The sequence below is a fragment of the Heloderma suspectum genome, chromosome 6 (assembly GCF_057233095.1).
Source record: "Heloderma suspectum isolate Gila_16-S chromosome 6, 16-S_ref, whole genome shotgun sequence".
Taxonomy (NCBI): Eukaryota; Metazoa; Chordata; class Lepidosauria; order Squamata; family Helodermatidae; genus Heloderma; species Heloderma suspectum.
The window spans coordinates 84,129,134-84,150,669 of record NC_139463.1 but is presented as its reverse complement, the minus strand read 5'-3'; the positions used below and the strand labels follow the sequence as shown (position 1 = coordinate 84,150,669).

Sequence of the window (21,536 nt, the reverse complement as noted above, 5' to 3'; positions counted from 1 at the left end):
GCTGGCAGCTGTGTGCATCCCACATTATAGAACCTGCTCTGTGAATTGTGCACCCCTGAACTAAGAATTCTAAAACCCTTCTAAATGTATGGTTAGCAATACATTGGAAGACAGTGAGGGCCCTGAGTTTCTCTATCACACAGTCTTTAAGATTGTACATCAAGAAATTTGTTGTTTATTCGTTCAGTCGCTTCTGACTCTTCGTGACTTTATGAACCAGCCCACGCCAGAGCTTCCTGTTAGCCGTCGCCACCCCCAGCTCCCCCAAGGTCAAGTCCGTCACCTTCAGAATATCATCCATCCATCTTGCTCTTGGTCGGCCCCAACATGATTACATCAAGAAATGCACTGATATAATTTTAGTGACTTTCCTAAATTGCTACAGTTGTAATTAAGCACTTTCTGAATCTACACATTGAAGAGGATTAAACAAGGGTAATATGTTTATTGTGAGATATCCTTTAATGGATCAGATGCTGATTTCTCTTATGTATAAGCAGAGTCCTTAAATGTTAAAGAGCTCCTGAAATGCAATAGTTTTGACAGGGCAATCTTGAATGCCTTGTTCCTCATGCTGTAAATCATTGGATTCAGCAAGGGTGGGACCATGGTATAGATTACAGCAAAGGCCAAGTCCAGATGTGATGTGGTGCTCGAGATGGTGCTAACATAGGAAAACCAACCACTGAACACAAATATGGAGAAGACAATGAGATGGGGAAGACAGGTTGAGAAGGCTTTTTGCCTTCCCTGACCAGACGGCATCCTTAACACTGTCGTGAAAATCTGCACATAGGATACAACAATGAATATAAAGCAGCCTAATGCAATGATACCACTCAGCAGAACAACCCCAATTTCAATTAGATTTACCTCCCAGCAGGAAAGTTTAAGTAACTGTGGAATTTCACAGAAGAACTGATTGACAACATTAGAACAAAAAGGAGTGGCAAAGGTGCCACCTGTGTGTAGCATTCCAAAGACAAGACCACTGATCCATACACTCGCAACCATTTCAATGCAGGCTCGCCTGTTCATCACCATCTCATAATGTAACGGATTGCAAATGGCAATGTAACGATCATAGGCCATGACTGTGAGGAGGAAGAAATCGGATGATAAAAAGAAAAATAATAAGAGGACTTGAGCAACACATCCAGAATAAGAAATGTGTCTGTCATTTATGAGGGAATTGGCCATGGATTTGGGGATAATGACTGTCACTTGGCCAAGGTCTTGCATGGCCAAGTTCATCAGAAAGAAGTACATGGGGGATTTTAGGTGATGATCAAAGGCTACTGCAGAGATGATGAGAAGGTTTCCTGATACAGTGGCCAAGTACAATACCAGGAACACTACAAAGTATAAAATCTGAAGTTCACGAAGATCTGAGAGTTCCAGGAGAAGAAACTCAGAAATGGAGACATTGTTGGATGTGTTGCAGTCAGTTGTTTGTTGTATAGTGCCTGGAGAAGGAAACACAAGGAAAACACAATGTTGGGGGGGGGGATCAGCTTCGTTTATTGATTAAACATTAAGTTGTAGTGGCTGTTGTTGCTGATGCCAATTCTGATTATATAACCCATCTTCTCAGCTAGTTCCTGTAATATCTGACAATTCAAAGTTCAGAAACAATGTATTTGGGGGCTTCTAACATACCACAGGGTGCTTTGGAGATTCCTTATACACACCTGTACTCTACACCATGTGGGGATCAGAAGGAAAGTCAACTGAAATGGACATCTAAGCTTTATCCACTATGGCTGCTCCACAATTGCTGCTTCAACAATAGTAAAGGCAAAAGGGCACATTCTGGTGTGTGTGTGCCAGGGATGGATCATGGGAGGGTTTGGAACTAACAGAAGCCAAACCCCTTCATTTCCCAGAGCCATGCAAGGAATGGGGAAAACACTACACTAGTCCTTGAGCTCGTGGAGTTACTTTCCCTCCCTTGGAACCAACAGGAAGGAAAATAATAATAAAAATACTAATGGAGGAAGAGAACACTGAAAGCCAGTGTGGTGTAGTGGTTAGAGTGTTGGACTGGGACTCAGGAGATCTAGGTTCTAGTCCTCACACAGCCATGAAGCTCACTGAGTGACTTTGGGACAGTCACTGTCACTGACTCTCAGCCTAATCTAATTTACAGGTTTGTTGTGATGATAAAATGGAGAGGAGGACTATGTAAGCTGTCTTGGGTTCCTCATAAGAGGGGGGGAAAGTGGAATATAAATGTAATCATAAGTAAATAAACAATATACACAGCAGCAAAGAAATGAGCTAAAGGGGGGAAAAAAAACCCCTAATTCTCCCTTCTTCTGTGGCCAGTGAAAACCTTAGGGATTAGTGGTCCCTCTGGATTAGACTAGTCTTAGGGATTGGTGGTCCCTCTGGATGGACTGCTCCCCTCCCCATAAGATTGCTGTGCCCGTGTGATTATCTTCACTGCTGGGTGAAGGAAGCACATCATTTTTTAGAGAAAAAAATAAGAAGGGGAAAGAAAGCAGGTACTTATTTAATGGAGGTGCTTGCAAAAGGACTCCCATGTGCAGTGTTCTATGTGCCCTTTAACATGTGCATTAGCCCCTATGCCTTAGTGTTCACACACCATAAGCCTCTGGGCTAGCATGTTTATGCTGCAAGCATAGGGGCTGGTGGCACATGCAAATCTTTTCAATGTGATTCTAGACCCAATGACACTGCATGCTGCCTGCCTTGCATCCTTTTCATTTATTTCAACTGGTTCCAAGGGTTGCTTACAGAAGGTAAAGCTGAGTAAAACATGACTTATGTGCCTTTTGAATTTGGTGCTAGAACACATGGACCTTGGTTCCATTCCAATATTTTACTTGGACATTTGGATGAACTTTTCAGCAGCAAGGAATTGCAAAATAAAAATAAAAATCCAAATGGGTCTTTGATGTTGGAGATGCAGAAGGGCAAAGACGTATCTTTGCCCATATTTGCTGGGTAAGGATGCTTTGGCTATTGGGATGTACAGAAATGGAATGAAATGAAATGAATAAATTAATTAATAAATTAATAAATTAATCATTATTCAGGTGAGAAAATATTGGTAGGAGACCATTCAAGGCACTAAATATGTATTTTTGTTGTTAGGGATGGGCAATTCTGTCAAGTCCATTTCTGAGAAGTTTGCCTAATTTCCACAGCAAATACCATGCTGTCCCATTTCTGTACCAATTTGCAGTTTATGCTTTTAAAAAACTGCAGATAAAGTCACACTTTTTTTCTGTGTATTTTTCCAAATGTACATGCTTTTACAGACATTTTAGCAATGCATTCTCCACCCATAGGATAAAGCAATGCTGTGCACATTTCCCCAAATATCTACATATTTGTGCACATTATTAAATATGCACATTTATGTCTGTGCATTTTTTTTAAAGTGATATAATTTAAGCACAGCATTAAAGGAAAGTGCAGATTCCTGGTGGTGAATGTGTTCCAGTCCCTAGTTTGGTCTGGGGTTGAGGGTACAAACTGCATAAGTCAGCATCAAATGCGGACTGAACAAAATTTTGACCCATCGCTACATGTTGTTAGGAGCATGTGGCCTGGTTAGAAAGAAACATATAGTACCAATTGTCTATATGCTAATGGTGGATTGAATTCTGTTTGCCACACCATGGAAATCACCTCTCTTTCTGTTTCTGTCTCTTCCCAGCAGGATCATCTGTTAATGTACACTTCTTTTGTCTAAATTTCCAACTCAGTAAGGGGGAGCCATTTTCAGTTGGAACATACCTATTGAGTGACAAGAGAAGTCACACTTCACCATGTACTTTTTTTGAAAGTAAGAATCCACCCAGCGGACACCTGTAACTGATTTATAAACCACCACCACCCAAACAAGTAATATGTAGCTTAGCTCTGAGATACTAAGGGCACAATCTTTTAGCCTCTAGACAGCAGCTAGACAGCCATAGGATTGTTTGCTTTCTGAGAACAGATGTGAACCATTCATTATCATTCTTTTAAAAAATAGGGGGGGGGACATTTCCACACCCCTAGCACCAGTGCACTGCTGCCAAAGAGACTTTCCCCATGGTGGGCATGCTCAATGTGGCAAGCACCTTACTCCCTTCATAACAATTGCCCTAAGACCCTGCCACAAATAAGCATTTTTAAATCATCATCATCATCATCATCATCATCATCATCATCATCATTATTATTATCAGCAGCAGCAGCAGCAGCAGCAATGATGCCACCCACACAAAATAAGAAATGGTCCTGAGACATGCCTCACAACATGCTTATGAATAACTTACTTGTTTTCTTCATTGATTTCCTTCAACTCCAGTAAAAAATATTAGTGGACACTTTAAAATTGTGTATTTCACTGTCATCCATTCAGTGTAACTGGTTATAACTGTTTCTTTTTAAGAGAATGAAAAAAAATCTGTATGGGATGCAAGTAGATCTCATCATGGGGAAGTGTTACATTTATATATGTTTTGTATTCCAGGGGATTGATTCTCAGGAGTCCAATGCAACTCACTAGTAAAAGCATGCAGATAATATTTACTCCCTCGACTGCTCCTATCATTAGCTGAAATTGGCTGGGTGTAGCAGTGTAGGTATGATTAAAAAATACAGAATACTAAGGAAAGCTTGATCCTGCACATAATATCACACAAGCATCTCCAAGTGATGTGGAATTTGTGCTGACGTTGAGGGCAAATTCACTGATGCATGGGTATCGCTTGATTATTCACCATCAATTGATTCACAGCTAGAAGTATGGACTGACTGTATTACAAACATGGTGTCTGTGGTGATAACATTTTAAAGAATTTGACACTGTTTACCTGTGTGTGTGGTTTTTTTTTTTGCACAGTCAGTCCACATAAGCACTCATGCACATTGCTAATCTGTAAGGAGAAGTAAAACAGGAAAGTGGTAAAGTGGAACATAGATAAAAGCCAAACCTTGGAGCAATAATGAAATGATTATTGGCAATACACTCATCCCTCCATTGTTCTCTGAATCCAAGAATCCATAATATAAATATGGATCAAATTAAAGAAGAAATCTGAGGAAAATTAATATCCAACTTCTAGTCTGTCCAAAATGCACCAATGAAATTTTATTTGGACCAGATTTTATTTCAGATGATCCTGCTACTGGACTCACATCTACCCACCTTTCCTTAGATGTACACATTTCAGTTTTTAAAAATCCAAAGGAGGTTGCATTGGGCATGAGTAAACTCCCAAAATCCATATAGAGTAATATCTTTATTAGGCCAACTGAATGATCAGAACAAAACTGAAAGCTTTTGAGATCACCCGAGCTCTACATCAGGCAAGATGTTACAAAAAGCAGGTTAGCAGAGGGCAGGGCAGGGCAGGTAGGAGGGGGGAAGGAGTCTTTTTAACCACAGGTTGACTGCAGAGTGAGGGCCTTAGGATGATATGGAGGAGGACGGTTTGCAGACATTTAAATTGGGCTCTGCCAATGACCAGGTAAAACTACCCAATTTGTCTTGTATTGACTCTGTTTTGTCCAGCACAACATTTAAAATAATATCCAGTTGATTTCTACTTCTATTTTCCACCAAAAAAGGAAACTGCATGGCTCACCCAGGATGGGGATACTTTGGAGTTCAGCTGGATTTTATGTTTTCCAAAATGGAGGAACAGCTTTGAGTGAACAGCTGGATTTTATATTTTCAAAAGTGAAGGATCAACAATGGTATTTTCTTGGTCCCAGTGGTCCTGGGGGCACTGAAACCTCACCTGGCAGAGCCCAGTTTGAATGGCTGCAACTCCTCCTCCATCTCATCTTAAGACTCTGACCATGCAGACTGTCTGGCTACAACATCCAGTCAGTCTTCCCTCCCCACCCCTGATCTCTTGAGGTTAGGCACATCTAGTCTTCATGGAGAGTTTATCACGTCACTGTATGAAACCCAAACCATGCCTTTGACATTTTCCACACAGCCATTTGGATCTCTTTGTTTCTCAAGCTATAGATAATTGGATTCATTAAAGGTGGCAGAATGGTGTACATGAGGGCAGCCAACAAGTCCACAGACAGAGAGGACAAGACTTCTGGTCTAAAGTAAGAAAATATGCCAGTAACAACAAAGGAACAAAAGACAGTCAGGTGAGGAATGCAAGTGGAGAAGGCCTTATGCCTACTCTGAACAGACTGAATTTTGAACACAGTAGAGAGGATGAATGCATAAGAAACAAATATAAGAGAAATGCAAAATGAGCCCACAGTAAGTACTGTAGCAATAAGGAGCATCCTATTTCTTGCTGTGTTGGTACAAGATATAATCAATAGCTGAGGGATGTCACAGAAATATTGTTTTACAATATTAGAGTGGCAGAAATGTAACCTAAAGGTGTGTGTAGTTTGTATCACTGAATTGACTATACCAGTGACCCAAGAGACAGCTGCCAGTTGAAAACAGGCATTCCAATGTATGATCAGCCTGTACTGTAGAGGATGGCAGATGGCTACATAGCGGTCGTAAGCCATGACAGTGAGAAAGCACAGCTCAGCAGGGGCTAAAGCAGTCACCAAGGCAACTTGGGCAATACATCCAGCAAATGAAATCTTGTTATCATTTATTAAAGAATTGCCCAGGGATTTTGGAACAGTGGTTGAAATGTAGCAACTATCTACAAATGATAAGTTGGCCAGGAAGAAATACATGGGGCTCTGAAGTTGTTGATTCTGGATGACAGTTGTGATGATGAGAAAGTTGCCAATGAGAGCTATTAGGTAAATGGAGAGAAAGACCAAAAAGTGCAGATACTGGAGTACTCGAACATCAGAAAACCCCAGAAGAATGAATTCTCTCATGCTCGTTTGATTTTCCATTTCTTACTCTGTGGATAAAAAGAGGAAACATTGTCAAGTAAAAGAAGACACAAAGAAGAAAATATTTTTCATAGGATTTTACTAAGGATCATAGCTTTACATCCAAAACACTAGAAGGAAGCCACCATGGAAGGACTATTTACAACTTTGCGGAAAAGCATTGTGTGAGTAACAGTGATCCCCCACCCCCCAGCCCACAAGTCCCCAGAAGTTCTACTGTCTGTGCAAGATCCTCTACAAGATTTTGCACAGTCTCTTCTCTACAGCCCTTTATGGCCCACTAGATTTTAAATGTGACAGAGGGGATCTTGCTAATTCACTATGACTCTCATCATGCAACACAACCTCCAATTCACTTCAGTACAGTTGGTGCTGCACTGCAAGAAATCTTCCAGTAGAGCATGTGGAAGGGTTCATGGAACAGCCATGATACAACTTCTCTTCTTCTCACTGTTCCTTGGATTAAAGCCATGGTATTTGTTTTTTGTCCTTGACTAATTTTAACCAAGAAGAAGATAAAGGCCTTTCTTTTCAGGATTGTGAATGATTAAAGTGAGGTATGAACACACACACACACACACACACACACACACACCATGTAGGTTGCAAACCTATACCAATTTACCTGGGAGTAAGCCCTGGTGGAGCCAATGAGCCTTACGTCCATGTAGAAGCACTTCTACACAGTACTTCTTCTTTCCAGGCATGCTTGCAGTGTTCCCACAAAAACAATATCTGTGTTATGGCCAAACAAGGTTCATGATGGTTTTATGCAAGCTGTTGAGCTTCACTGAACTCCCCTCAGGCTAGAGATGGGAGAACCCAGGATGCACGCTTGCTGGACTCTCTTTGTTAAAAGTGTGCACCCCCTTTAACTAAAGCATGAAAACACTTCTTTTTTTAATGTGATTTCTAAAATGCACATTTTAAAAATACATTTTTTGAATGTGATCACAAATTTGGGAATGCACAACCTTTTTTTTGGAAAATGTGCTCTTGCCCACATTTGGGGTTATGAACGGGACAAGCTCTGATGATTTCTTTCCCATCCCTACCACATGCAAGAACTTAATCAAATCTGATAATAAGTATAAGACAAAATAGGAGGAGGGGTGGAAAAAATATATATGTTTAAGGTCCTGGACATTTAAAAATGTTTGCTAGCATGTGGTTTTAATCATACAAATAGCATATTGAATAAAAATAATTGTAATATGGTCATGGCATACATTACATACTCATTTGTAATGTCAGTAGTTTATCTTTGATGAAACAGTAACGATCTCAGAGAAACTCTATGGGGTCACCCTGTGAAATTTCATTGTATTTTACAATACCCACTGAGCCATTCAGATTTGTTTGTTTTGAGGCCAAAAAATAATGGGATTCATTAGCGGTGACAAAATTGACTTATCAAAATCAGCAGCAAACAAGTCCACAGTCAGAATGGACTAGATATTTGGTCTCATGTAAGAAAACATGGCACGTAAAACAGACAAATCACCATCAACACAACTGTGGGATGGCAGTGGAGATAGCCTCTAAGCCAGCCCTGTTTTTGATTGAATTTTGAACACAGTAGAAAAGTTAGAATCACAGGAAACCAATACAAATACAACAAAGCAAAATAATAAGCCCACTCTCAGCGGGCTTAAAAAATCAAGATCAGGCTGTACAGAATGGCAGAACACTATATAGCAGTCATCAGCCATGATGACAGTGAGAAAAGACAAGTCGGAACAAAAATGTGACAAGGAAAAAAGCCTGGACAACACTCCCAGAGAAAGGAATCCAACTGTCATTTGTCAAGGAATTAAGCATGGATTTGGGAATGATCACAGCAATGTAGTAGGCATCTATATATCACAGGATAACCAAGGAAAAGTTACATGGGGTGAGTTGCTGCTGAATGAGGGATACAGTAATGATAATGAGAAAATACTGGAAGAGAATAAATGCAAAATGCACAATCTATAGCATTAGCACTTGAATATTGAAAAAGCCCTAAAAGATGATGCAACAGTAGTTTGGATTAACGTTTGTTGCTCAGAATAGCTCTGTGGAAATAAAGGGCTTCTCTACATGAGCAATTTATTGCATGCTCATCATTGTCGACTCACGGAAGTTTGACAGTCCTGTATATGATGTCATCAACCTCCAGGGTGTCTCCCACACCTTCCCGGATTTATCCCACTTTCCAAAAGATTTGTGATAAACTGGAATATATATATATATATATATATATATATATATATACACACACACACACACACACACACACACATGCATATATACATATATATATGTGTGTTCATATATATATGTGTGTGTGTGTGTGTGTATATGCATATATACACAAATACATATACATACATCTCTCTCTCTCTCTCTCTCTCTCAAAGTGGGACTTTGGCAGTGTGTAATGCCAGTGTAACACTATAATTCAGCCACTAAGTGGCACTGTTTCATCGAACATATAGAGCATTGCCGAGAAAGGAAGTTTTGAATTCCTCTGTCTAAAGGAGCCCATCCTAATCCTGCAAAAAATAAAAAAGGAAGTAGAAAGACCAGGTAAAATTGTGGGATTTTAGCCTGCTGTAGAAATGCTCACAGTCAAAAAAGGATGTTGAGAGAGACGGTGGCTCACATTGTCTTTGTGCTTCTTCCAGTGATACATCAGAGTAGGTTGTTCTCCAGTTTTGTCAGCGACAAAAAATCCAATAATTAGGGATGTATGAGAAATTCATTTCAATTTGGTTTTGATCATATTTACCCAGTTTGCACCTTCCGGACCGAACACAGACTCAGACGCTATCTGTGGTTGTAGTCCAGACATTTCTGAGCTTGCAGTGTGATTCACAGACCAAAACAAGAGAAATAATTGCATTTGAGAGCATGCATACATTTGAAAAATACTCATGAAAAAAATACATACTTTTGGAAAATGGGAACAAATATTCCTTAACTAATGGGAGAAGAATGTGTACGTTTAAAAAATGCACACAATTTATGCACATTTGGGGAAAAATGCAGAGAAATACACACAGATCTTCCTGCGAAAAGAAAACAAACAAACAAAGCTTGCAATCTGATACAGACTCAAGTTGGAAGGAGCTTTGAGACGGAATGTGGAGAACATCAGTGAACTTGCAGAGACAGAAGTACAATTACAAAGATATCACGATGCATACAGTGAAATGTACATATCTATGTTCAAGGTGTGTTTGGAGACACCATTCTCCCATATACACTTTGTGTGACAAAACTGCAGTGAATCACTTAAAACAGGGGTGCACAATGTCTGGGGGCTTGGGGAACATGTTGCCCCCCTGGATCCCTCGGGGGACTGCCTCCCTGACCCACAGTGGTCTACCATCAAAATTGGGGAAAACTCCCCTTTAAAAAAGGGGGGGAGGTTTGCTGTTGAAATGTGGTGGTGTGGTGGCAGTAGGGAAAAAGGGGGGATATTTTGGTTTAAATTAGCCCCTTTTGGCCACCACCAATTTCTCCTTTTAAAACAGAGCTTTCCCCCACTGCTGCCAAGCCATGGCATTGGGCCCCTGCAAAAACAGCAGGGGGGGATTTGGGCCATGGGTCCCACTCCTGATTTAAGAAGGGAAAGAATATACACGTCACCATATTTCCAAAACCATTGATTGAAGATACTATCAAAGTCACTCTTACCCATGGTGTGATAAGGGCCAGAAACAGCTGTTATACTGCAAATAAGTATTTGCTGCCTCATGCGAATGTAGGACTGGAGGACATTAGAAGGGGAGAAATGACAGGATGGGATGAGCAACGTCATTTCCACCCACTTCTTTTTCCTCAGCGCTCCCCATCTGCTTTCCCCCTACTCAGCCTTCAAATCCAAAAACAGAAGAAGCCATCCAGGGGAGAAATGGGCCATGGGATAGGGTTGCAAGGAGGAAACAGTGGCCAGTTCAGGAAAGATTAGATGCATCTTTCACTTCCCAGTTCCCACCCAACAGTTCTCCTCTGCTCATGCCCACTCTTGTATCTATCGTATGCTGCACATTACATTAGCAATGCCTTCTTTGCTACATAATGCCTTTTTTTTGTCCAAGAATATAAAATCTATTATCTCCCTCCCTCCCTCCCTCCCTCCCTCCCTCCCTCCCTCCCTCCCTCCCTCCCTCTCTCTCTCTCAATCGCAACTGCTTTAATAAATAGCACTGACAAAACATATGCCACATAACTGACATCTCCAGACTTTCAATAGTCATTGATGAAATGTAGGCACCACCCATAGCAGTGTGTTGGATCTCTGTTATCTCATTACATTGCCTCCTAGTTGAACTGTAGAACGTTTGGCAGCCATCTGATTTAACCATTTCCAATTTCATCTGTTCATCTTTTACTAAAAGTTTGAAGCTACAGTCAGAAAAAACACACTTCTCTGGCCAGCAACTCTTCCGAGAGAAAAAAAAAAATGAGATCAATACTTACCTCTTTATTTTTCTTTGTAGTTATTCTTCTTAGCAGTGAGAAGAGAGGGCTGCAACTCCATAGAGGTGATTGGCTCATCTCTTGCTTGGGTTTTAAGGAGCAGGGCTTCATAACTCTGCATATGTAGCCTCAAGGACCCAGAGGAAAAAATTAAACTTCTCCTGAACAACAGGGACTTGTCTGCTACAAGACTTGTGGTGGAAGGTCCCTCCAGAGATATTCTTCTAAGGCCATTTCCTTGAAGGTTCACCTTCCATGGTCAGTAGGTGGGTTGGGGTGGGTCTGAAGTAGGGATGTACAGATGATGTAAAATCCGTCCTGTCTGTGCTTTGTGAATTGTCAGGCACATTTTGTTCCATCGTTTGCCCATTGACAGAATGATTTTTTCTTACGAATTTGCACAAATTCGCATTTGCGCAAATTTGTATGTGCGGAAATTTGCAAATTCACCCAAAATATGAATTTTCACACTTTAGCTTATGGGGGAAATGAACATTTATTTATTTATTTTGCCTTTTTAAAAATTTGGGGTATTTTTCTATGTCAGAATTTGCACAAAATTCGGGAAAGTTCAAAAACTGGTGTGCAAGTCCGCAAAATCTGCCCGGCAGGGAGATGCTGGTCTGCTGCAGAATCCACAGGTCAGATTCATTGAAACCTGAACTCATTTAGTTCCGTTGCAGATTTCTATGACATCCGTAGTCTGAAGTCCTTTTATTTATGGAAAATATGAAATTAAAAGACGCTTGCTCCTTGGGAGGAAAGCTATGGCCAACCTAGACAGCATAGTAAGAAGCAGAGACATCACCTTGCTGACAAAGGTCCATCTAATCAAAGCTATGGTTTTCCCAGTAGTAATGTATGGCTGTGAGAGCTGGACTATAAGGAAGGCTGAGCGCCGAAGAATTGATGCTTTCGAACTGTGGTGTTGGAGAAGACTCTTACGAGTGCCCTGGACTGCAAGGAGGTCCAATCAGTCCATCCTAAAGGAAATCAACCCTGACTGCTCATTGGAAGGACAGATAATGAAGCTGAAGCTCCAATATTTTGGCCACCTAATGCGAAGAGAAAACTCCCTGGAAAAGACCCTGATGCTGGGAAAGACTGAAGGCAAAAGGAGAAGGGGATGGCAGAGGATGAGATGGCTAGATAGCATCACGGATGCAATGAATATGAACTTGAGCACGCTCCGGGAGAGAGCGCAGGACAGGAAGGCCTGGCGTGCTATGGTCCATGGGGTCACGAAGAGTCGGACACGACTGAACGACTGAACAACAACAACAACAAATGGAGAAACCATTTCTATTCCAGGTCCCCATCACAGGGTGGGGAATCTGTGGCCCACTACGTAATGATGACCTGCAACTTCCCTCATCCCTGACCATTAGCCATTCTGACTGGCAGTGATGGGATTCAGAGTCCACCAACTCCTGGAAGGCCCCAGGTTTCCCCACACAGGCCTTATTGGCATGTGCAGCTTTCATTTGAAAACAGAAAAAAAAAAGCAAGACCACAGTTAGGGATGAGGAAGTGAACAATCTTTGGGATCCCCAGGATTCTCATGACTCATCCCTGTTCATGTCTGCAATCACTGCTTGCTCTGCACAAATGGGAAACTTGTGCAAATCGAGCAGTGATTGCACAATTTCTAAATCTGCACAACTTTCCCCAAATTTGCACAACTTTCTTCCATAGACTAAAGTTGGGCTGATTCTGTCCCCCGCCATTTTAGCCTATGTAAATATTTACGTAAGCTATTACAGCGAAAAAAAAGGAATGCAAATAGTGCCCACTACGCTATTTGAGTTCCCCTTTTTTTCGCTGTAATAGCTTATGTAAATATTTTCATAGGCTAAAACAGCAAAAAAAAAAAAAGGGAACGCAAATGGTGGCTGCCGTAGCTGCCGCCATTTGCGCATGCTGTTTTTTTTTTTTAGCTTACCATGATAGCTACGTAAATACTTATGTAGCCTATCACGGCCTCCACAGGGATGCAAATCGCATCCCTGCGTTAGCTGTGATAGGTTATGTAATTATTTATGTAGCCTATCACAGCTATGATGAGGAAGCAAGTCAGCGCGGACGGCAGCAGGTAAGTGCTCTGTTTTGCGTGCCTTTCGTGGGGTGGGGGGCGGGGGCTTCATTCCACCATGGATTTCGGGGGGCCGAATGCACTGGCATTTGGCCTAGGGATGTACAAAAGTCCCTTACCTGATCCCCAAGCTTGCTTCGCGGTGGGGGGGAGGTGCTTCGTCCCTCCCCCTGAAATTCTGGCTGGGGGGAGGTGCCTCGTCCCTCCCCCCCAAAATTCTGGCCAGGGGGGGAGGTGCCCCATCCCTCCCCCCCTGAAATTATGGCCGGGGGGGAGGCGCCCTGTCCCTCCAGCCGTGAATCCTGCTGTCCTGCTGGGCCGCAAATGGCGGCGGCTGTAGCCGCCACTGTTTGCATCCCTGCAGTCAGCCATGATACGCTACGTAAATGTTTACGTAGCCTATCATGGCTGAGTGAAACCCCCCCCCCGCGTGTATGCAAATGGCGGAGCCCATGGGCGCCGCCATTTGCGTTCCTTATTTTGGCATGTTTAGTCTACGTAAACATTTATGTAGACTACGGCGAAAATAATTATTTCTTATTTTTGCCGTAGTCTATGTAAATGTTTACGTAGACTACACGTGCCAAAATAAGGAACGCAAATGCCCGCGGGTTTTTTTTTCTTTCACTCAGCCGTGATAGGCTACATAAAGATTTACATAGCCTATCATGGTGTTTTTTAAAAATCTAGCTGTGATAGGCTACGTAAATCCTATCATGTTTGTTGTTGTTGTTTTTTTACTTGGAAATGGTGGCGGCGGCAGCCAGTCGGAAGACCGGCCGCCGCCGCTTCCGCACCGCCACCTAACTGCCGCCGGAGCCGCCGCCGCCGCCAGGGACATTCGCACAAGGTAAGTCCCGTCCCGGGGGGGGGGGCGGGGTGGTGGCAGACCATTTCTCCACCAATTTCGGGGGGCCTAATGCGCTAGCATTCAGCCTCCCCGAGAATCGTGGAGAAATTCTCTGACATCCCTAATTTGGCCTCACCGAGATCCGTGGCAGAATTCTCTGGCATCCCTACTTCAATGGTCTCTCTTGATTGAGACAACAGTGTTCTCGGAAAACACCTATGAGGTTATCATGCAAAATCTGAACCTCTCCTTTGACATTTTCTGTAAAGCAAGTTGGATGTCTTTATTTCTCAGACTATAAATGATGGGATTCATTAACGGTGGTAGAACTGTGTACAAGAGAGCAGCCAACAAGTCCACAGGCAGAGAGGACAAGGCGTTCGGCCTCAAGTAAGAAAACATACTAGTAATAGAGAACAAACAAAAGACAGTCAGGTGTGGGGTGCAGGTGGAAAATGCCTTATGCCTATTTTTGATGGACTGCATCTTGAAGACATTAGAGAGGATGAATGCATAAGAAACCAATATAGACAAAATGCAAAATGATGCAAAACTAAATCCTATAGCAAGAAGGAGCTTCTTATTAGTTGCTGTGTCAGTACAAGATATCAACAGTAGCTGAGGGATGTCACAGAAATATTGTTTTATAACATTGGACTGGCAGAAGTATAACTTAAAGGTGTGTGCAGTTTGTACTACTGCGTTGACTACACCACTGACCCAAGAAGCAGCTGCCATTTGAAAACAGGCCTGCCAGTTCATGATCAGCCTGTACCATAGAGGATGGCAGATGACTATGTAGCGGTCATAAGCCATGGCAGTGAGGAAGGACAGCTCAGCAGGTGCAAATGTGGTCACCAAAAAAACTTGGGCAACACATCCACAATATGAAATGAGTTTATTATTTAGCAGAGAACTGGCCATGAATTTTGGAACGGTGGTTGAAATGTAGCAAATATCTATGAAAGATAAGTTGACCAAGAAGAAATACATGGGACTATGAAGTTGATGATTCTGGGCTACAATCATAGTAATGAGAAAGTTGCCTATCAGAGCTACCAAGTAAATGGAGAAAAATGCTGCAAAATGTAAAAACTGCAGTTCTCGAATATGAGAAAACTCTAGAAGGGTGAATTCTCTCACACATGTTTTGTTTTCCATTTCTTAATCTGTGGATAGAAAGATGAAATATTGTCAAGAAAAAGAAGACATGAAGAATACGATATTTGTGTAGAGCTTTCCTAAGCACCATTGCCAACCTTCTTCTTCCACTCCTGATTTTAACTGTGAAAAAATAGCATTTTTTTTAGTATTGTGAAATATTAAACAGAAAATTACTCAATCAGAAAACTGAGAAAAACACTCGATGATGTTGACCTACTAGAAAATCAGCAGAGATCATGATGCATTGTACAAAATTTTGAGTTTCACTGAACTCGGCTGCAATTTATGCATAACCCAGCACTTTGCGGGCACAAGTTATATATCTCGCTGTTTCTAGAGGAAAAAAAATAAAACTGAGATCCCCAAGCTGAGCTGGGGGGTCTGGAGAAATTTGTTGAGCCCCAAGAGGGCTGGATTTCCCCATGATGGACATCCCTCAGACTGGATATAGGTAGATTTATACATCCCTATTTACACGTAATGTGATAAAACTAGGGCTGTGCATTGCTTCGGTGCTGAATCCATATACCAAAGTGAATTGGAGTGCTTTGGAGGTACCTCAGCGAGATCCAAAGCAGATCAGACCAGCACTGAGGTGGTCTGAAGTGATGTCATTCACCACCAAAATGCCTCTGTCTGCTTCAGAGATTCAGAGCTATTCTGATGCCTTCTGAAGCCCACATAGCCTGTCTCTAAATGTCTGAACTTGTGAAAGATCAATGAAGGGGAGAGGAGGAGGAGGGACGGAGCTTTGGTGAATGGCAACTCTAGTTGCCAAATTAGGGCTGAAATTAACCCAGCAGTCTCCAGTCAGTGACAGTGGTGGTTGTGGGAATACTGTATATATTGGAGAGATCAGCCTGTGTTTGTTTCATTGTGAGAGAGAGTGCTGTTAGAAGTGGTGGTTAGAGAGAGCTGTTAGAGTTGCTTAGTTAGTTGGGTAGATCTGTGGTGTGTGTGTGTGTGTGTGTGTTGGACTGCAGCTTTGTTCTTATTATTCTTTCCCACCAAACCCTCTTTAATTCAACTATTCCCTTTATTTTTTTTCTAGATTTTTTTTTTAAAAAAACAACAACACATGTAGCACTTTAGTTTCCTCCTTTCCTTGCCTTGCTCTTTGGCTCCTCCCCCCAACCGTCTGAATTATTCAACCATTCTTATTAGTTTGCTCTTTCTTTCTTTCTTTCTTTCTTTCTTTCTTTCGATTCTTTATTAAACAAAATAAAAATAGGGAAAAAATAAAAAGTTTAGTTTCCTTGCCTTGCCCTTCCCCCCACTTCTCAATTCAACCATTTCTTATTGTTCCCATTCTTTCTTTTTTTCTAGATTATATGCGTGTGTGCATGTGCATGTGCATGTGTGTGTGTGTGTGTGTGTGTGTGAGTGTGTATATATATATATATATATGTTGTTGCTTATTTGGTCAGTCGTTTCCGACTCTTCGTGACTTCATGGACTAGCCCACGCCAGAACTTCCTGTCGGCTGTCGCCACCCCCAGCTCCCCCAAGGTCGAGTCCGTTACCTCCAGAATATCATCCACCCATCTTGCCCTTGGTCGGCCACTCTTCCTTTTGCCTTCCACTTTGCCTAGCATCAGCATCTTCTCCAGGGTGTCCTGTCTTCTCATGATGTGGCCGAAGTACTTCCGTTTTGCCTTTAATATCATGCCCTCAAGTGAGCAATCTGGCTTTCATTCCTGTAGTATGGGCTGGTTTTGATCTTCTTGCAGTCCAAGGCACTCTCCGAATTTTCCTCCATATATATATATATATATATGTGTGTGTGTGTGTGTGTGTTCCTTGTTCTTGGCTCCCCCCTTCTCAATTCCTGTATTCCTCCCCTTCCCATTTTTGAACTCTATAACTTTTCCCTAAAAACAAAACAAAACAAAAATTAAAAATCCTTTTGTTTGCTTGTAGGTTGTTCTGAATTTGCTTTTCCTTTGCTTGTATGTGTATGCGCGCGCATGCACACTTGTGTTGTGTTCAAGCAAACATTGTGTGACAAAGCACTACACATAAGTCCACATTTCAAAATACACTGGGCAAATCACTACATACATTAACATATTATTCATATTTAATACTATGCTGTGTGGCAAAGCAAGCCCAGTATGAGGCATCATCAGGGTCTTAGCATTGGGGCTCCTGTTGCTCAGATTTCATGTATTTCTGTGGAAACAGTGAAACGTTATAGCTCTTTGCTTTGAGCGTTTGTGTTGAAACCATAGCACAGCATGCCTGCTAGCCTGTTTTCCCAGGTAATCTGTATTCCTTTCAGCCAAAGAGAGACTGAGGTCATCCACTGTGAAGCTGGATTAGGGATGCCAAAGAATTCCACCACAGACCCCAATGAGGCTGGATTCCAAGAATCTGGCCCCATTGGGGTCCATGGAGGAATGGAGCACTCACCTCTGCGCTACTCTGGAATCCGTCCAGGCTGACTCCTTCATGTGGTGATCCTGCAGAGCCAGCCGCCATCTCTGCAGCACTGGCAATATGGTCAGCTGACATTGCCATGCCGTATTGCTGTGCTAAGTCCAGATGAAAATGGCATCCACTATGCCATTTGTGTCCCCGTTTTTACCTGATAGGCTATGCAAATTATATTTGCATAGATATTTGCATAATGGATGCCATTTGCATCCCTGCTTTTTCACATGATAGGCTATGCAAATATCTACATAAATATAATTTGCATAGCCTATCACATGATAACAGGGACACAAATGGCATAGTGGATGCCATTTGCCACCAGACTTAGCACAGTGATACGGCATGGCGATGGCGGCTGGCCGTATTGCCAGTGCTGTGGAGCTGGCGGCCAGCTCCACAGGATCACAGCAGAGCAGAGCTGGCCTGTACGGATTCTGGGGGGAGGGACAGATCACCTCCCCCCCCGCAGACCCCCCCATCTGGAATGGGGGAAGTTATCCACCCATTCCTAAGCTGGATAGGAAAGGGGAGAGGGGTTATTTGCACTTCAAAGAACCCTACATCAGAGATTAGGGATAGTGACCTCCTCCTTGTTGTTCAGTCATTAAGTTGTGTCCGACTCTTCATGACCCTATGGACCATAGCATGCCAGGTCTTCCTGTCCTCCGCTCTCTCCCGGAGTGTGCTCAAGTTCATATTCATTGCATCCGTGATGCTATCTAGCCACCTCATCCTCTGCCGTCCCCTTCTCCTTTTGCCTTCAATCTTTCCCAGAATCAGGGTCTTTTCCAGGGAGTTTTCTCTTTGCGTTAGGTGGCCAAAATGTTTGAGCTTCAGTTTCAGTATCTGTCCTTCTAATGAGCAGTCAGGGTTGATTTCCTTTAGGATTGACTGACTTGACCTCCTTGCAGTCCAGGGGACTCGTAAGAGTCTTCTCCAGCACTATAGTTTGTATAGGTCTATATATTTATAGGTGGCAGTTTATATAGATCAGGGGCAGATCAGGGGTGTTGTCAGGGGACAAGCCTCATTGACCACAATGGGAGTTAGTTATGTGTAGACACTAACTGGATTTTGCAGGGATGAGAAACACACAGGAAACACCCCTTGACTGGGGTCATGGTGAAATGCATACCCCTGGGCCAGGCTAGCCTACCCAAAGTAAATGTGGGGTTTGGGGCACACAACAACTATACTGAGGAGAGCCCAACTTAAGGAAAAGAATCAGACTTTAAGCAGTCTCAGAAAATCCAGTTTCTCTGTGATAAGCTCCGGGGTGGTTGCTGGATGGCCATGACGTCATATATCCCTAACAACCTCCAAACACAGCCAGCTCAGAATAAATCTGTCATGGAGACACCCCTCTGGAGGGTACATAGGACTGTTCTTTAAGAAGTTAAAAGAAAGAACATCCAGACAGCTCCATCACCTCTTAAATTAACTATTGATTGATTGATTACTAAATTGGACCCATAATTATCACTACAGCAGGTGTGAAGAAATGTCCTGTATATAACTGTTCTGTAATGTTTACTTTCTGTGGAATCTGAGAGGCAATAATGTATCTGAGTAGGCCTGAAGCCTTGCTTTGTTACTGTCAAAGGCTTGTGTAGTCATTGCTTAGTGACATTCTGAAGGGCAGGGCAGGAATGGGGACATTTGCTTTGAATACTTGGTTGGATGGGGCTTGGATCAGGTAAATACAATTCTGATTGCCTGGGGACTCTAGCTAGATGGAAAAGAGTGGCTGGGAAATGACAGTTAAGGAGTTGACAGTTGGGGGTAGTATGTCTTTGGAGAATGAGGGAGAAGGTCTGCTGGTTGGCGGGTGGTGTTATAGAAGGACTAGTAGAAAGCTGAAGAGAAAGTGAATAGCTAATGCCTGAATATCAAGATATTCTTTCTATGTTGGATAACTATATGTGGCTGGTGGAGATCAGGAGTAGGGAGCAGGTGGCTGTGTTATGCCAGGAGGCTGCCCTAAGATCTTGACAGAAAGTTAAACAAACAGGCAGTAAAAACCCAGATAAACTGTTCAAGCAGCCAGAAATACAACCGGAGGAGCTCTGGGGGTAAGAGGAAGACTGTACCCAAGAGTTGGAGCTAGTTGTGAGTGTATTTGGTTTGGATAGAGGTTTAGGGAATTTAGCCTCAGGTAAAAGAGGTCATTAAGTGGCTTGGAACAGCAACAGTGCCTCTTGAGTCCTTAAGAATTGTCAGTAAGCATCCGTCTGAAAACTCCGAAGTAAATGTTAGTATTTCCTTCTGTACAAAGAAGAATCCCTTTAATAAATTAACTTGTTTAATAGTTCATCTTGTCTCTAGTATTGGTGCCCATCTCATACCTAAGCCTTCTTATACTACTAGGGTTTTTTAAAGTATTCTTTGAAAATTGGTGGCAGCGGAAAAGGGTCAGCTAATGGAATTCTGAGTCATAGTGGCAGAGAGTTCCTTATGCTTTGAAATATAAACATTGGCTAAAAATAACAAAACCCATAAGTGAGATCGCCCAGTGAAGGAGAACTTTCTGCATAAGTGGTGACAGTGCTGGGGAGAGGAAATCCCCCATAGGGGGCTTTCAGACATCTATATAATTTCATCAGTTTTTTTGCCTCCACCCACACTTCCCACTTGACTTGATAGTGTGTTGCACTAGGCTTAAATTTCCTGTATCTCAACAGTAATAGCCTGAATGTATTCCTAGGTGTTTAAATGTTTATCTGTGATGCATTTTAGTCCAGGAGCATTTTTCCTCCTGACTTCTGCTACTGAGTTCTAAAATGCTCTCTGGGGTAGAACTCCCAGAAAACATAAAGCATGGAAAGACAAACAAAGAAAAAAGACTTCATCTCCATAAGGAACAATCTTAGTGCCATTTAACCTATTGAAGTAGAAAGGACTATCAATTTCATGATAGATCTTTGGAAATATCCTTGTGATGCACATGTAAAACAACAAAACAAAGAATAAATGGAAGGTCCTACATTAAGAGGTAAATCCATCTATGTATCTATCATATCATATTCTTCTTCTTTGGAATATATAAAGTATGTATGAAGGCAGAGAATTAGGAGAGTGCATATCAGTTTTATGTGAAACAGAATCTCAAGAAAACAGTAAAATGACTACATGCAAAGGAAATTCATGGGAATGTGCATTAATTGAGAATTAAATTAAAACATTTTAAAAGGGGGAAATGTCATACTGGAAGAATACATAATTGTGTGACATGAAGTTATTTTCAAATTAAAATGAATAAATAATAATCACAAATTTTCCCTTAACATAATTCCTATCAATCATTTTCACTTTTCTTCGACAGAGAAGAAGTCAGATGCTACAGAGAAGGCAATGTTCAACCAAACCACTCTGTCTGCATTCTTGCTTCTGATATTCTCTGATATTCGGGAGCTGCAATTATTAGCTTTTTGTGGCTTTCTCATTATTTACATGGTTGCCCTCATTGGAAACCTCCTTGTCTTTATTGTGATAGCCAGTAGCCACCATGTTCACACACCAATGTACTTTTTTCTGATGAACTTATCCATTATTGACATCGGTTCCATCTCTAACATCATTCCCAAAGTCATGGACAATTCCCTCCTAAATACTAGATTCATTTCATATTATGGTTGTGCTGCCCAACTGTTCTTCTTTTTCCTC

The 21,536-nt window shown here is 42.0% G+C and overlaps 3 protein-coding genes across 3 annotated transcripts; all 3 read right to left on the bottom strand.

Moving 5' to 3' along the window:
* Positions 1 to 486: 486 nt before the first annotated feature.
* On the bottom strand, positions 487 to 3,802 carry LOC146341610 (olfactory receptor 14A16-like). Its single transcript, XM_084807575.1, has 2 exons — positions 3,769 to 3,802; positions 487 to 1,466 (listed from the first exon to the last, which is right to left on the bottom strand). The coding sequence occupies exons 1-2, from the start codon at positions 3,800 to 3,802 to the stop codon at positions 487 to 489; spliced, it is 1,014 nt and encodes a 337-aa protein (XP_084663701.1).
* A 2,117-nt stretch (positions 3,803 to 5,919) lies between these two features.
* Positions 5,920 to 6,861, bottom strand: LOC146341609 (olfactory receptor 14I1-like). Its single transcript, XM_084807574.1, has one exon. The coding sequence runs from the start codon at positions 6,859 to 6,861 to the stop codon at positions 5,920 to 5,922; it is 942 nt and encodes a 313-aa protein (XP_084663700.1).
* Positions 6,862 to 14,489: 7,628 nt separating this feature from the next.
* LOC146341608 (olfactory receptor 14C36-like) lies at positions 14,490 to 15,434 on the bottom strand. The gene has a single exon (XM_084807573.1). It carries the CDS (start codon positions 15,432 to 15,434, stop codon positions 14,490 to 14,492), a length of 945 nt encoding a protein of 314 aa, XP_084663699.1.
* Positions 15,435 to 21,536: the final 6,102 nt, after the last annotated feature.

Excerpts from the sequence above, each read along its gene's own strand:
- LOC146341610 (XM_084807575.1), bottom strand. The coding sequence starts at position 3,802 with ATGGTGAAGTGTGACTTCTCTTGTCACTCAATAG. Across the intron at positions 1,467-3,768 it reads CTTCTCTTGTCACTCAATAG|GCACTATACAACAAACAACT; the intron begins GTATGTTCCAAC and ends TTCCTTCTCCAG.
- LOC146341609 (XM_084807574.1), bottom strand. The coding sequence starts at position 6,861 with ATGGAAAATCAAACGAGCATGAGAGAATTCATTCTTCTGGGGTTTTCT.
- LOC146341608 (XM_084807573.1), bottom strand. The coding sequence starts at position 15,434 with ATGGAAAACAAAACATGTGTGAGAGAATTCACCCTTCTAGAGTTTTCT.